The 14,914-nt window shown below is 42.2% G+C and overlaps 2 protein-coding genes and 1 pseudogene across 2 annotated transcripts in view; 2 read left to right on the top strand and 1 right to left on the bottom strand.

Annotated features, from left to right (window-relative positions):
* LOC137618717 (uncharacterized) overlaps positions 1–10,189 on the top strand; it is a 50,244-nt gene extending 40,055 nt beyond the window's left edge. The window contains exon 5 of the mRNA XM_068348880.1: positions 5,754–10,189. Within this exon, the coding sequence (XP_068204981.1) occupies positions 5,815–7,083 (1,269 nt within the window). The 5' untranslated portion in view covers positions 5,754–5,814 and the 3' untranslated portion in view covers positions 7,084–10,189. The remainder of the gene's footprint in view (positions 1–5,753) is intronic.
* The window catches only part of LOC137618716 (zinc finger protein OZF-like), a 912,062-nt gene that overhangs the window by 690,597 nt on the left and 206,551 nt on the right, over positions 1–14,914 (top strand). The window lies entirely within an intron of this gene.
* The window catches only part of LOC137618715 (zinc finger protein 83 pseudogene), a 637,840-nt pseudogene that overhangs the window by 447,156 nt on the left and 175,770 nt on the right, over positions 1–14,914 (bottom strand).

Raw genomic sequence — 14,914 nt, 5'->3', positions numbered from 1 at the left:
CTTGGAGGGAGCCCAAGGACTCCAAGACGATTCCTAAATCGTCATCCAGGATTCGACCAGACCCCGGGAGAACATCCACGTGTCTCCCCAAGATGAGCCTTTGGGGACAGGAGACTTAGCTGCCAGTCCGCAGGGAGGAGAACAGCACAAGTCGGAGCACGCCTTCTGGCAGGTCCTGAGCTTGGTGAGGCAACTCAACAAGTTCACAGACCCGGAGACCGCCCCTCGAGAGGGCAAGGATACGGTGCTAGACCAAGTCTACAGCACCCAGAAACCCCCAAAGACCAGCGCAGCTTTGCCTTGGTCCCAAGGGGTGAAAGGGGCCAGAAACAAGGTCGAAGCCCAACTCTCCGAACTCGCCTCCTCCAGTCGTTCTTCTGCCGGGAACAAACTCCTCCCGCCTCCTCTTGTAAATCAAAGGAGGTACTTCGAGATCATAGGGGAGTCCAGTATGGCTCTTCCCCTCCACCATTCGGTGGAAGAGCTCACGAGGGGAACTTCCCTTGAGAAGCTCTCCGCCCGGCAGGTGACATTCTCGGCGTCGGAGATCCTGAGCCAAGAGAAGGTAGCGAAGTGTGCCATGCAGGCCACTTCGTGGCTGGGCATTTGGCTAGGATCTCTGAGCATCTTATTGCGCTCTAAAGATCTGTCCAAGGAGAGCAATAGGAAGGCCCTGGAGACCTTCCTTATCTTGGGCACACGTTCGATCGAGTTCCTGGGTCACCAGGTCACCAACCTGTGGGCCAACTCGATCCTCAAGCGTCGTGACGCAGTGACCGAGAGGTTCCATCCGAAGGTCTCTGCCGTGGATGTCTGCAAGCTCAGGCGCTCTTCCATCCTTGGAAGAGATCTGCTAGAGCCCAAGGACATAGAACGAACAGCTGAGAGGTGGAGGAGATCGAATCAAGACTCACTCCTCCAGAGGGCCCTTACATCTCGGCCCTACAAAGCCTCCAGCTCCTCAACAGCAACAGCAGCCTCGCAAGACACCGAAGCAGGCACCGGCAGCTAAGACAAGGGTGTCTAAACCGCAGCCCTTTCCAACCAAGGACAGAAGGGGCAGTATGTCCTCCAGGGGAGGAAAGAATCCTAGGGGAAGCGGCCGAGGCCGCAAACGCTAGGATCGGCAATCCCCCTGCGTGTCCACCTCTGGGGGGATGCCTAAAAAGTTGCGTGCACAGGTGGCAGCAACTTGGGGCCGATTCTTGGATGGTCTTTGTGATTAGCCAAGGTTATCGCGTCCCATTCACGACATCTCAACCTCCCCTGACAGCGAATCCAGTGTCGTTGAACTCCTACGCCATGGGATCGGAAAGGGGTTAGCCCTTCGGGCAGAAGTCGAGACCATGCTCAAGATGGATGCTCTCCAAGTGGTCGACGACAGCTCCCCAGGCTTCTTCATTCGACTCTTTCTTGTAAAGAAGGCGTCTGGAGGCTGGAGACCCATCATCGATCTCTCAGCCTTGAACAAGTTTGTCAAATAAACTTCGTTCAGCATGGAGACAGCAGACACGGTCAGACTTGCAGTGAGACCACAAGACTTCATGTGCACACTGGATCTAAAGGACGCGTACTCTCAGATCCCAATCCATCCGTCTTCCAGGAAGTACTTAGGATTCAGCCTAGACAACAAGATCTACCAGTTCAAGGTACTGTGTTTCAGTCTCTCTACAGCACCTCAGGTGTTCACCAGAGTGTTCACGCTGATTTCGTCTTGGGCACACAGGAACGGCATCCGTCTCCTCCGATATCTGGACGACTGGCTAATCCTGGCAGACTCGGAGTCGACCCTTCTTCGACACCGAGACAGACTTCGGGGAATTTGCCAAGATCTAGGGTTCATGGTAAATCTCGAGAAGTCCTCTCTGCTTCCGGCCCAACGACTGGTATATCTAGGCATGATATTAGACACCAATCTCCACAAAGCCCTTCCATCAGACGACAGGATAGCAAGGCTGAGGAGGGTCGCAGAACCTTTCCTCAGGCGGGAAGAGCTTCCAGCCCAATCATGGTTACGTCTACTAGGTCACCTAACCTCCCTGGCACGTCTGGTTCTGAACGGCCGCCTCAGGATAAGATCCCTGCAATGGCGGCTAAAGTCCCGGTGGAATCAAGGATCCGATTCCCCGGACTCTCTGGTTCCTATAAGTTCCACGGAACGGACGGACCTTCGGTGGTGGCTGAACGACGAGAATCTACGAAAGGGAGTGGATCTTCTCGTCCTCCCCCCGGATTTGACTCTGTTTTCGGACGCATCTAAAGAAGGGTGGGGGGCCCACGTTCTGAACCAAAGGATCTCAGGCCTTTGGTCAGAATCAGAAAAGTACCTCCACATCAACCTGCTAGAGATGAAGGCCGTATATCTGGCTCTTCAACAGTTTCAACGGACCCTGGCGGGCCACTCCGTGGTTGTGATGAGCGACAACACCATGGTAGTGGCTTATCCCATCTTGCAGTAGAGATTCTGAGGTGGTGCGAAGCCCACTCGATAACACTATCAGCTCGCTTCATTCCTGGCAAGAGGAATATGCTCGCTGACAGTCTGAGCAGAGCTACACAGATAGTGAGTACCAAGTGGTCTTTGGATCCTCAGATAGCCAACAAAGTCCTGACTTTGTGGGGTTCCCCGACAGTAGACCTGTTCGCGACAGCCTTGAATTTCAAGCTGCCCCCGTACTGCTCTCCAGTCCCGGACCCCAAGGCTCTCTGGCAAGATGCCTTTCAACAGAGGTGGAACAACATCGACGTTTACGCCTTTCCACCATTCTGTCTGATGAGAAGGGTGCTCAACAAGACCAGACTATCGGTCAATCTGTCTATGACCCTAATAGCTCAGCTGTGGCATCACGCGGAATGGTTCCCGGACCTTCTGCAGCTCCTGATGGAGCTTCCGAGAGAACTACCCCCACGACACAAGCTACTCAGACAACCACACTGCAACATCTTCCACAAAGCCGTAGCGAACACCTGGAGACTATCCAGCGTCTCCTCACGGAGAGAGGATTTTCGCAACAGGTTGCGGACAGGATGTCTCGACACCTGCGCAAGTCCTCTGCGGGAGTCTATCAGGCGAAGTGGAAAGTCTTCTGTGGTTGGGGTCGTGGGAGGGGTATCTCTCCACTCGATGCTACTATTCCAGCAATAGCAGAGTTCCTTGTGTCATTGCGGAAGGAAATGCGCCTTTCTGTCTCGGCGGTGAAAGGCTATCGCTCAGCCTTAAGCCTAGCCTTCAGGCTGAAAGGAGTGGACATTACGCCAGGCCTCTGATCGCCACCTGACTTGGAAGACGGCTTTCCTACTCGCTTTGGCCTCGGCCAAGCGAGTCAGTGATCTTCATGGTCTCTCATACGACATCGCCCATTCAAGGGGATGGGGGGGAGGTAACGTTCAGGTTCGTCCCTGAGTTTGTTGCCAAGACTCGGAACCCTGGGGTGCCGGACGCACGGTTCGACTCCTTCAGGGTGACGAGTCTACGTTCTGTAACAAGTGACCCAGACCATCTGTAATTATGCCCAGTGAGGAGTCTGAGGCGTTACTTGAAAAGAACAGCTGCAGTCCGTCCTCAAGTGCAAGCTTTGTTTGTAAGCACGGGAAGGACGAAGAGGAGGGTCACCAAGAACACCATCTCGGCCTGGATTCGAAAGGTTATCCACCATGCCTTGAATCCAGACCCTCCTCCGTCATGTCGCCCTAGAGCGCACGATGTCAGGGACATCGCTACGTCCCTGGCTTTCAAGAGAAACTTCACTGTGATGCAGGTACTACAAGCTGGGGTCTGGAAGCATCAAACGACCCTCACAGCCCACTACCTGCAGGACGTGACCCACAGGAGCCTCGATACCTTTTCTATTGGCCATGTGGTGGCTGCACAACAGCTGGTCTAACCTCAGGCTGCTTATTGGACAGGTAGCAGAAGGTTGGAGGCATTGTTACCCGGTTTTAGTCTGTGTGAATGAAAGAGTATGTCTGGCCCTTACTTCTTTCTTCATTCTCCCCTCCCTTGGGGAAAGCAGCATCCTGGTCTCTGCATAGCTGACCTCAACCTCTGCAGGTAAACCATGCTCCCTTGTGCTCCTAGTATTAACATTTAATACAGTTTACGTCCCCCATACCCTGACGGGGTGGTATTGGGAACGTCCTAGCCTAGATTTCCATCTAAACGACTCCAGGTCAACTTCCTAGGATGAGTCACACTTTTTCCTCCACACACAAGCTTATGTAAGCTGCACATTCATTGCAAGCAAAGAACGTGCGAGGTGCAGGGACTCCCTTTCTCGAGTGCTGCTCACTCGGATTTCGAGTCCCCGGGTAAAGCCAAAGCCAGTAAGGCTGGGGATTTTCCGCCCTTCTTGAGGGGTAAGTCACCCTATGAAAATAGCGTGGTTTGTATTTCGGTTACGGAACAAATGACAAATTCGGAGATAATTTGTATTTTTCCTAACCATACAAACCTTAGCTATTTACACATATTTGCCCGCCAGCCCTGTCCCCCAAGACAAGTCCTACCTCTAAGTGAAGTGAGACAACTCACCAGTGTGGGGGGGGGAGGGGTAGCAAGCTACCCCTCCCCTACCCCCACTAACTAGTGCGGAGGTAGTTAACCCTCATTAAAAATCTATTGGCTCGTCATTTCAGCTACGCCGAAAGTAATACCCTATGTAAATAGCTAAGGTTTGTATGGTTAGAAAAAATACAAATTATTTCCGAATTTGTCATATTGGACAAGTAGCAGAAGGTTGAGGGCATTGTTACCCGGTTTTAGTCTGCATGAATGAAAAGGTTTGACTGGCTCTTATTCTTTTCTTTATCCTCCCCTCTCTTGGGGGAAGCAGCATCCTGGGTTCTCTGCACAGCTGACCTCAAACCACTGCAGGTAAACCATGGTCCCTTGTGTACCTAGTATCAAGACTAATAATGTTGCGTCCCATTACCCTGACGAGGTGGTATCGAGAAAGTCGTAGTCACACAGTTTCTCCTTCTAAAGAACATACTCATATAAGGAGCTCCCGGGTAAAGCCAAAAGCCAGATTGGCTGGGACGTCCACCCTACCTAATTTGTGAGTCACCCCTATTAAATAGAGAGGTTTGTATTCCAGTTACGGAACAAATGACAAATTCATAGATGATTTTAATTTTTCCTAACTATACAAACCTTAGCTATTTAAACAAACTTGCCCCCCAGCCCTATCCCCCTTGAAGTCCTACCTCCAAGCAAAGTGAGCTCAATCACTGGTGTGTAAGGGGGCGCGGTTAGCAAGCTACCCTCCCCTACCCCCGTTAACTAGCGGTATGGGTAGTTAACCCTCGTTGAAAATTAATGGCTCGTCATTTCAGCTACGCTGAAAGTAATACCACTACTAAATAGCTAAGGTTTGTATAGTTAGGAAAAATACAAATTATCTACGAATTTGTCATTTTAATGTTGTTACTGGTCTTAATATAATTTATCATGCTTCTTGTTATATATCATTTATAGTATATTGAACACTTCTCTATTTCTATTCTTCGTTTGTTTACTTTCCCGTTGGAGCCCTTGGCTTGTAGCATCCTGCTTTTCCAATTAGGGTTGTAGCCAGGGTAGTAATAATGAAAAAGTGATAAATACGTTAACAATAGTAAATGTTGAAGCTTTTTATTAATAGTCTAGACCATTTTCCAATTAATCCTTAAGCCTTTTTGAAAATCTGTCTGCCATTGTTTATTGTAACTAACCCAAAAGAGTGTTTTATTCATGTATTTATTTTCTTTTACAGGAAATGAATCCTGTTTCTGGATCGTCACCACAAACCATTTTTAAATCAGATTTTTCCCACAATGCTGATGGAAATTTGGTGCCTTAACATCCTCTGTCTGTGGCACCAGGATTCCAGAACATTCCAGCCAGACCACTCCATCTCAGCTAATATTTGGGACACTACACTAGTACTTCCTAGGAACAAGTACATCAACATGATTAACAAACTCTATGCCAAACCAAATTATGCAGTATTCCACTCTGCTACTGCATATACTGTAATGTGCAACCACACTGAGCTCTATGCTTTGGTAAGACACAATGGCACATCTTTAATTACTAAGGCAATGTCGGTAATGCGACATTATTATCCATGGACGCGACATTATTATCCATGGACGAGACACCATTTAACTGATAGAAGTAGGCCAATAGCTATGGAATCTTATTGTAAATATTTTAAGAACTTGTCCGTTGCCGAAGAAGAAGAAATGAGCGAGACAGACACCACAAATTTTCAATTATACATAACAACCTTGATGTTAATGTCTGCTTATTCAAGGCCTGGTGAATTCCCCAAGCAGATCGAAAGCAGGTTCAAAGCTTTGAAGGCATCATATGACACAGCCATGCCTAGTCATATAGATGCAACAACTGTCATCGCCAATCTCAATATCAATGTTAAGAACAGGATGAGCATATTGTTCGAGGCTGCAGGGTATTGGCTAAGTGTAGACAAAGATGGAAATTATAACCAAAAGCTTACCCTTGAGGAGCTGGGGAATCCAGTGAATTTCAAGGAGAGTGGGATATTGGAACACCACTTCCCGATGGCATTGATGGAGCAAGGCAGACTGGTGTACTTAAATTGTGGACTAACAACCACCCAGTGGGCTTTAGATGTGAGCCAAAGGGCCAAAGCCCACACTGCCGGACTGTCATCTGGCTGGGCCTCTGACATTAAGGTCCTTGAAACTATTGCGGATCTTATTACTTCTTATCCTTACACAGGATTAAGGATAACCCAGCATGAGGCCATCCAAACCCAAAAGTTTCCAAGGATGGCAATGCTGGGAGTCTCAGTAAGGAAGAAAATGTTGGATGCTACACAGGCTGCTGAATTAGAAAATTATGTCACATCAAGCTTCACAGCCAATCTTCAACCTCAGGAAATGAATGAATTGGAAGTCTTAACTCTAATTCTTTCAGGATCAAAAGAGGAGACTTACCTGTCTCTGATTCACTTATCCCCGCTAGATATTGCTGAAGACCTTGTAGCAAGATTGACCCCTAATTTAGTAGAAAGAATAAAGAGGAGGCTATATGCCATGCCAAACATGGGGGCCTGAGCCACTGACAAATACGAGGTGGATCAGCCTCAATATGTGGGTGCACTTGCCACGGAGATGAAGAAGTTCCTAGAAACCAGACTAAGTGAGAGAGAGCTTCAAATGAGAAACATAGCTAGAACAACACAATCAGTTCAAGAAGCAAATGAGCTAACCAGAGACATAAACTTATGGGTGGATGAAGTCAGGGAGGGCATGAGCCATATTTTGCCTGCCAATTTCATGGTAAGAATTCCTTCTGCCTACCGGTTTTCGGACCTGCGGGCAACAATGGAAGCCTCATTCAAAAGGATACACCAAGCCATCATCTCTTTTAATCCAACTCCTGCCCCTTGAAGTGAACTTCAAATTATGATAGCCTTTCCAGTTTTCTGTTTATCAATTGCAACTGGATCAATTTAGAAAAAAAAAAAAAAAAAAGAGCTTTGTTGAATGTGTAACAATAGAAACGTGATTGTGTGTTCTGATAATTATAAAGCCGCTAGAGTAACATAACATAACCAAGCTCAAAAGATATCAAACATGGTGCCTAAGAGAGAATCAGTGAAAGGTGCAGTGGGTGTGAGTGTGAGAAAGAAGGAAGTGAAAGGGGCAAAAGGAGAGGAAGAATATTCAAGCGACTCAGACCATGAAAGCATGGCTGGTCCAAATGACTGCGGATGGTGCAAAAAAGGGGTAAGATCAAACCAAGAAGCTATAGAATGTGATTTGTGTGATGTATGGTTCCACATAGGCTGTGGACAACTAGACAGAAGTGAATTTAAGAGAATTAGCGAATCTAAACATGCCCGATGGTTTTGTAGTAGATGCCGGGGGGATTTCAAAAACTTGAAGGCAGAAAACAAGAAACTTAGGAAACAGTATGATGAACTCAGGGATAATTTCATAGGGCTGGAGGATACGGTAGATGAGTTAAAAAAGGAGATCAGGGCTTTAGTGGATAATAATAGGATAGGAACGGGTCAGCTGACAAGAGAGGAAGTTAGGGAGGAAGTTAGGGCAGAGATGATAGAAATAAGGGAAAAGGAGAAAAAGAAAAACTATAGTAATTTTCAACATAAAAGAAAGTACAAAAGTTGATAGTAATGAAAAGCTGAAAGATGATTTTGATATATGTGGGAGTTTGATTAATGTTGAGTTAGGAATGAACGATGTGGAAATTGAAGAAGTGGGTAGGTTAGGCAAACCAAGGGAAGAGAGAGAGGAACAAGGACAAAGACAAAAACCAAGGCCCCTGCTAGTTAAGCTTAAAAGCACCAAGGAAAAATGGGGAGTAATTGCAAGGGGGAAACACCTTAGGAAATCAACAAAAGAGGAGTTGAGACAAGTTTTCATAGCACCTGACCTCACTTTTAGGGAAAGGGAAAAAGAAAGGAAGTTGCTAGAGGAATTGAGAGAAAAAAAAGAAGATGGAGAGCAGGATGGTACATAAACATTTGTAGAATATACAATGTCATTTTGGTATTGTTATCAAGTTTCAGAAGTCAGAATCTGTTAACCCTGGATAGGTATGCTACTCGGACACCCCTTTAAGGGTATACTCGGTCGTGAACGACCCCGACTCCGAAAAAAATTCAGGAAAAATTTAGTTATGCATCAATCTGTATTGTTTGACTTGCTAAAAATACTTCAAAGAATGCTAAAAATTACTAAAAATATAAATGATACCCATCTACAAAATAACTATTTATTGGAAATATATTAAAAATTTAAGTATACAAAAAAAAAGACGACGTAAATATTCACAAAAAATAGAAATATACATATACACATAAATCCCTTTAGGGACACCTTCTTAGATGGCAAAGCAACAGCGTGTAATTGCTGGAAATGAGTTGGACCCATAGAAGTCAAGATCTGAAATGAGAAAAAAAGGGTAAATTTTCTTGGCCAAAATAATTTGTCCAAATTTCATGAATTTTTTTGGGTACCCAAATGAAATAGGAAGAGGCTAATTTTTTTGTAGAATAAACTCATATTATCCTAGAACAGAAATACATAATAAAATGTGCACTAAGATGTAATTTACTGTTATAACAGGGGCGAAATCTAAAGGTCATATTTTGACGGCCTAGTTCACAATGTAAATTTCTGATGAAAATCATTGTATCTCCTATAAAATATGATATTTATGCATTAAATTATACCAAAATATCACGAATTCTATACAGAACAAGAATATATAGAGATATGCCAACTTACCTTTCGGGTATGTCAACAAAATGGCCGCAGACCGCAACAACTCTTACAGCCCAATCTACCACTTGGAATGAAGAATGGGGTTGCAAGCTCCATATTATCATCAACATCTCTTTTTAACTCCATTAGAAGTGTGTTGATGACATCCATGCCGAGGGAATACTGTCTGCTTGTCCATTATTAAAGATAAATTCAAAATAAATAGAAAAAAAATCAAATTTGCAAAAAACCCAAAAAAATCAGAAATTAGCATTTGAGGGAAAATGGACCTCATGGCAATATATGGCATCTAAGCCAAAACCAATGTCATGCAAGTGGTAGACACACCATCCACCCACACTTTCCAACTATAAAGAACCAAATAAGTATCAACACTGTTCGACAATTTATAATTATGTAATAACTTTGCTGTTTGATCACTTACCCCTATAAAGGTATTCAGGGTAGAGGTCGACCCCTGGGGGGGTAAAAAAACGGGGAAGGAGGGAAGTTAGACGAAAATCAGTCCTAAAGCAGACAATGGCATGTAGACTAGTCACCCCTTGTAGGTCGATCACTTCCATATTCGAGACAGCTGATGATTTATGGGGAAAAAACAGGTTTTGAAAATGCTGTAGGGGTCGCAAACGACCCATCATACCTTTCCAGGGTTAAAATCCTTTGTTAGTGTCAAGTTCCTTTACAAATATTTATAAACATTTTCTATTGAAAACCTGCAGGTTTTAATCTTGGATCATATTCAGCCATTAGGAATGTCTTATCGATGTTAAATACCTGTAGTACGTCATATCTTGTGAAAGATTGTGGATTCTTAACTGTGAACCTTTTTTCCCAACAGAATTTGGAAAGATTTAAAACTTACTTTGCCTTGTGGCACCTCTTGTGTTGCATGGGGCAGGGAGGGCAGTGTGGCCGCCCACTTGAAAAGGAGGAGAAGGAAAGAAGAGGAAAAAGAGTTGGTGGGGAGGAGGTATGGGATCCCACACACTTCTTTTTCATTCCCCCCCCCCTCTCTCTGTCATTCTGCCTACCTCATTTCCTTGGTAACTTTGTGAGTTTCTCAGATTCATTCCCTCAGTGTCTCTCTATTTCTTTCTCTCTCTCACCCAAGTCTCTGTTTCAACCATTTTCCTCCAGATGTTCAGTTCTGTAACTTTGGTCTGAAATATGACGATTGCCTCATTAGTTAAATTGGATAGAAGGAATATTTTGTTTAAGAGTAAACCTTAGATAGTTCTTGCCAGTAAGTTTGTTTATTTGTAAAAAGGCTTTTAATGTTCTTGATAAGAGAGAGTGAATAACTGTAGTATTGCATTTGTCAAAAACATTTTCCTGTTACTTCCATTATTTTGATCCAGTTATTTCAGTACATAACTTTTCCAATGAATATTTTTCAGTTTTTATGTGTGGTATTTTTTCTGTTCTTTAAGCAAATGTAGAAATGATTATGCACATTATTTGATGTATATTGTATGAGAAAATATGACTTGAAATGTAGTGCTTAACACTTTCAAGGTTTTGTTTGAAATACTTCTGGTTTCTATTAAAGAATATGTGTTCTGTCTCCTATAACTGGGAAGCAAGATTGTAATTACTACTTATAATCTGACAAATGAAATCTGGTTGACAATATTTACAAGTCTTAATTGGATATATCTTAAAAACTTAATGGTAATATTGTTCTAAATTGTACTGTAAAATTCTTAATTTCTTTGGCTGTTATAGATGTCACTTATTTTCAGTTGAACTGAGATGCAGAATGAAATGTAAAGTATCATTTAAGTAAGAGTCACATGAAATGTAAAACCCACTTTTGTATAATGGTCTTAAAAGACTGTGTACAACATTCTTATGCTACAGTAATTGAATGGAAGTTCTGTTAAATTGTCATTAGGATTACACGTCAGACGCATTGATATTGCGGGTGCGTTTAGATCTCTTGGTTCCAAGGGGGCCGTACAGGGCGGGCCACAGTAGGTAGTGCCGTTTAGACCTCCTGTAGGAAATTCTGGATAGGGGTGTCATGTCTTCTTGTTCTTGTCTTTGCTATGGCACTGGAAGGTGGGTTTCCAGATGTCTGGAAATCTTGGAAGCATTATTGGATGAATATTATGGACCTTGGAAGGATTTATAGGAATTACTCTTTCTGTTCTGTGTATCCCTAAAAAGGCTTTTGTCCTTCGTTTCCTGTTTTAGTTCCAGGAACATTTAAAAGTTCTGGATGTTTTGGGTTTTGTCTCATCTAGTTGTTATGTTGAGAACCTTGTTTTACACATTCTTATTCTAATGTTTTTTGTTGCATCTGAAGAATGTTTGGTTTTGTGTTATCATATTTTTGGGAGATAATTCTTGATGTTATTCACAAAGAATCAAACCCAAAGTCCTTTAACTTTCCACCCAATATGTCTCGAGACAATTAAACCCAAAAGGTTTGAATTGAACAACAGATGGAAATGATAAATAAACAAACTTATTTTTCAAACAGAACACAATGTTTGAGTTAAGTTTTGAGACAGATTAAGTGTTTTGTGAAAGCTCCGTCAGTTTTGAATAAGGTCTCTCAAGAAAAGTGTGGAGAGAGAAAGAGAGAAGGAACAAAATAAAAAGCTGATTTTATTTCTGTAAATTCTGTCATTTGAATAAGGACAGCACCGGTGTGTAGAGAGAGAGAGAGGAAGGGCGTCTAAGCAACAAGCTTAGAAACAAAGATCATTGAGACCTTGTTCAATTCCTCGGATTGATTAACGACATACGAGATGCCGTGCAACTCGCCTCCTCTCTTTGCCAAGGCTAGAGCCAGTAAGAACTCTTTCTTAAGTGTCCCACATCTGTTCAGTCCTACCGAGATTTGTTGAGATATCAGAAAGGCAACTTTCATAAGTGCAAAATTGGTTTTAAAGTAACAAAATATTAACAGCTGATTGACATGAAAATATATCTCAGAAAATAAAAAGCAGTTTCTATTGTGGTATAGAGAGCTGGCTCACTGTTTGAGTCCAGCCATAGAAAATGGTATTTACCTCCAGATACTATGTAAAAGGTATTTCCACAAGAATCGTTCTTTTAATGAATTTGTGATGATGCTGTTTGACTTCATCGGTTCTAGTGTGTGGCCTTCAGCAGAAGTTTCAGCGCACAAGTTGAATTCCTTTCATTACATGCGATAAGTTGTGACTTATGTCAAGGTCTTTTTCCTTTTTCCACTGTTGGGATCAAGTTGAGATTCTTATTACAGTATTCTATCGCAGCTGAACGGACTGCTTGAGTGGGGTCATAGAATTCTGTTGACTTTGTCTCTAGAAATAAAAAAGTGAGTGCTGGAACAATGCAAAGTTGGAGATGTTACACAGCTGTGTGGGAGGAGGCCAGATGGAATTAAGAGAGCAGAGGACCTTTCAGAACCGAGGGGGTGTTCAAATTGTTGCTTCAAAGAGCCCAATGTACCGAGTTCTGTAAGAAAAGAAGCAAGCAAGTATCATGTCCTGCTAACCCATTTGAGCAAATTGTAACCTGCTTCAATGTTCAGTCAGTTGATAATCTTTAAGTAATGCTCTGATGGACAACATTAAATGCATATGGAGTTTCCAACAGTTTCTACAGTAAAGACTTAGCCCTTGATGACTCTGGTTCACTGTTTGACTTTGGCCAGTGATACAAGTCTTTATCCCGATACATTAGTGCAAAAGATATTTAAACAAGAACCATTCTTTTACTAAATGATGGCATTGAATGATCTAACCAGTTCCAATGCGGCATTTTGCATAAATTTTATAATTCTAGCCAAATGCATTTCATCATAAGTGATAAACAGCGGCCCTGTCAAGGTCCTTCCCTCTTTCCCCACAGTTGTTATTATTTTGAAGCTGTTATTAAAAATGAGAACAAAAACAGAGTGTGAGAAATTGAGCAGTTCCACAATAATTCTAAAAAGGCGTTTTTTTGCGAAGGAATCTTCTTTAGAATAAAATATCCCATTTTGAAAAAGAAAAAGTATTTCCATTTGATAAAATGGTGATAAATTTATTTAAGCCAAATGATACACTACTTACAGTACTGTACAATATAGTATCAATATCTACAAGGTTCAATCTTTTAAATTGTCACAAACTACGGGCAGTTAACTAAAGTTTTGTGTTCAGGATGTCAATGGAACACAGCTATTGTGTTCTTCAAAGAAGGTTTTGAAAATTACCTGAAAAATTTTAATGTAACCAATAGAAGTTGCCTAAATGATCTTTCTCCTGATTTCTGTGATTGGTCTTAATTGAAGACTCACTGTGAGGAATTCTCTCTATATGTTTTTTTTTCTGAATTTATATGTTTTTCTTGACAGATAAACTTCCTTTCCTCAAGAGGTCCAAAGGTCTGTCTTTTCCTTAACCTCTGCCTTTCTTTTCCTTAATCTTGTTTTGCTTTGAATCTTGGCTATAAAAGATTATAAAATCCAATAACCTTTGAATTTAGAAAATAGTAAAACTCCTAAATTTTGTCCCTTTCATTCTTGTATCCAATAAGTCAGGATTAGATGAAAGCCTCTTTCATGCCTCAAGATTGAAGTTTTATCTTGATTGCAGCTTTCTCTAAAATCATGATGAACACTGTGAAAATAGTCCGTACAAGAATCTCGTTCAACTTTTCAAACTAAAAGAAAGCATTAGCTATCTTCTATTGTGATTTAATTTAGGAGTTATTTGAGAGAACTTGATTAAAAAGTTCTTCCCTTGGAATTCTAAAATCCTTTCGAAGAGACTCCTCTTCTGTCGTCACTGAGAAAGAAAGTACGATACATTAAGCTCTTGTCTTTGTGTGACAATCTGATATGTGAATCTCTCTCTCTCTCTCTCTCTCTCTCTCTCTCTCTCTCTCTCTCTCTCTCTCTCTCTCTCTCTCTCTCTCTCTCCAAAGAAAGAAGCACAAAGACTGTACAGTATTCCAGTTTCCAGCACAACACTGGTATGTTGCAAGTGTTGACGTAGACTTCGGTGTTTGAACAAGTCAGTATGTGAATGAAGTTAGTGAACACTTGAATTGTTACCTGAACATTGTCTTCAAGAATCTTAGAATCAAATGAGATGATGACCTTCCTATTTCCATCTACATTTTAGATTTATAGATCTGTACAATGTACCTCTGAAGTTGAAGAAAACTGCTGAATGTTGTTATGAGATATTTGGTTATTGGAACAAACCAAAATGTCTCTTAGTTAACAAACTTCTTATTGATTAGATACTTTACTTTTATGAAGAAATTGCAAGAATTGGAAAAGGGTCTTGAAAATACTTATAGGAACCAATCAGTCAACCAATATTCACAGAAACATACTGCCAATTGAAAAGTGTCTACTGTAAACAGGATGGCAAAGGATTATTGCGTTTTATAAAAAGGACATACATTTTGATGGATGCCATACTTGGTTCATTTATGTGTGTATGATGACATCTTTTCATATTACACTGCTTTCCTGCATTTTGTAATTCTAAATGAGTTTGGAAATTGCATTTGCAATTGTGCTCTGTATTCAAGTTCATGTTCTTCCCTTTACCTTTCTTTAGCAATTGTTTCTTAGGCTGCATTTCCAAGCCTCCTCAGGTCTCTTGAAAGCTTTTGAACGTTGTATTTTGAGAGGAGGTTG

Source organism: Palaemon carinicauda, chromosome 25, assembly GCF_036898095.1.
Source record: "Palaemon carinicauda isolate YSFRI2023 chromosome 25, ASM3689809v2, whole genome shotgun sequence".
Classification (NCBI taxonomy): Eukaryota; Metazoa; Arthropoda; class Malacostraca; order Decapoda; family Palaemonidae; genus Palaemon; species Palaemon carinicauda.
The sequence above is the reverse complement of the archived record's forward strand: the minus strand, read 5'-3'. Positions and strand labels throughout refer to the sequence as shown.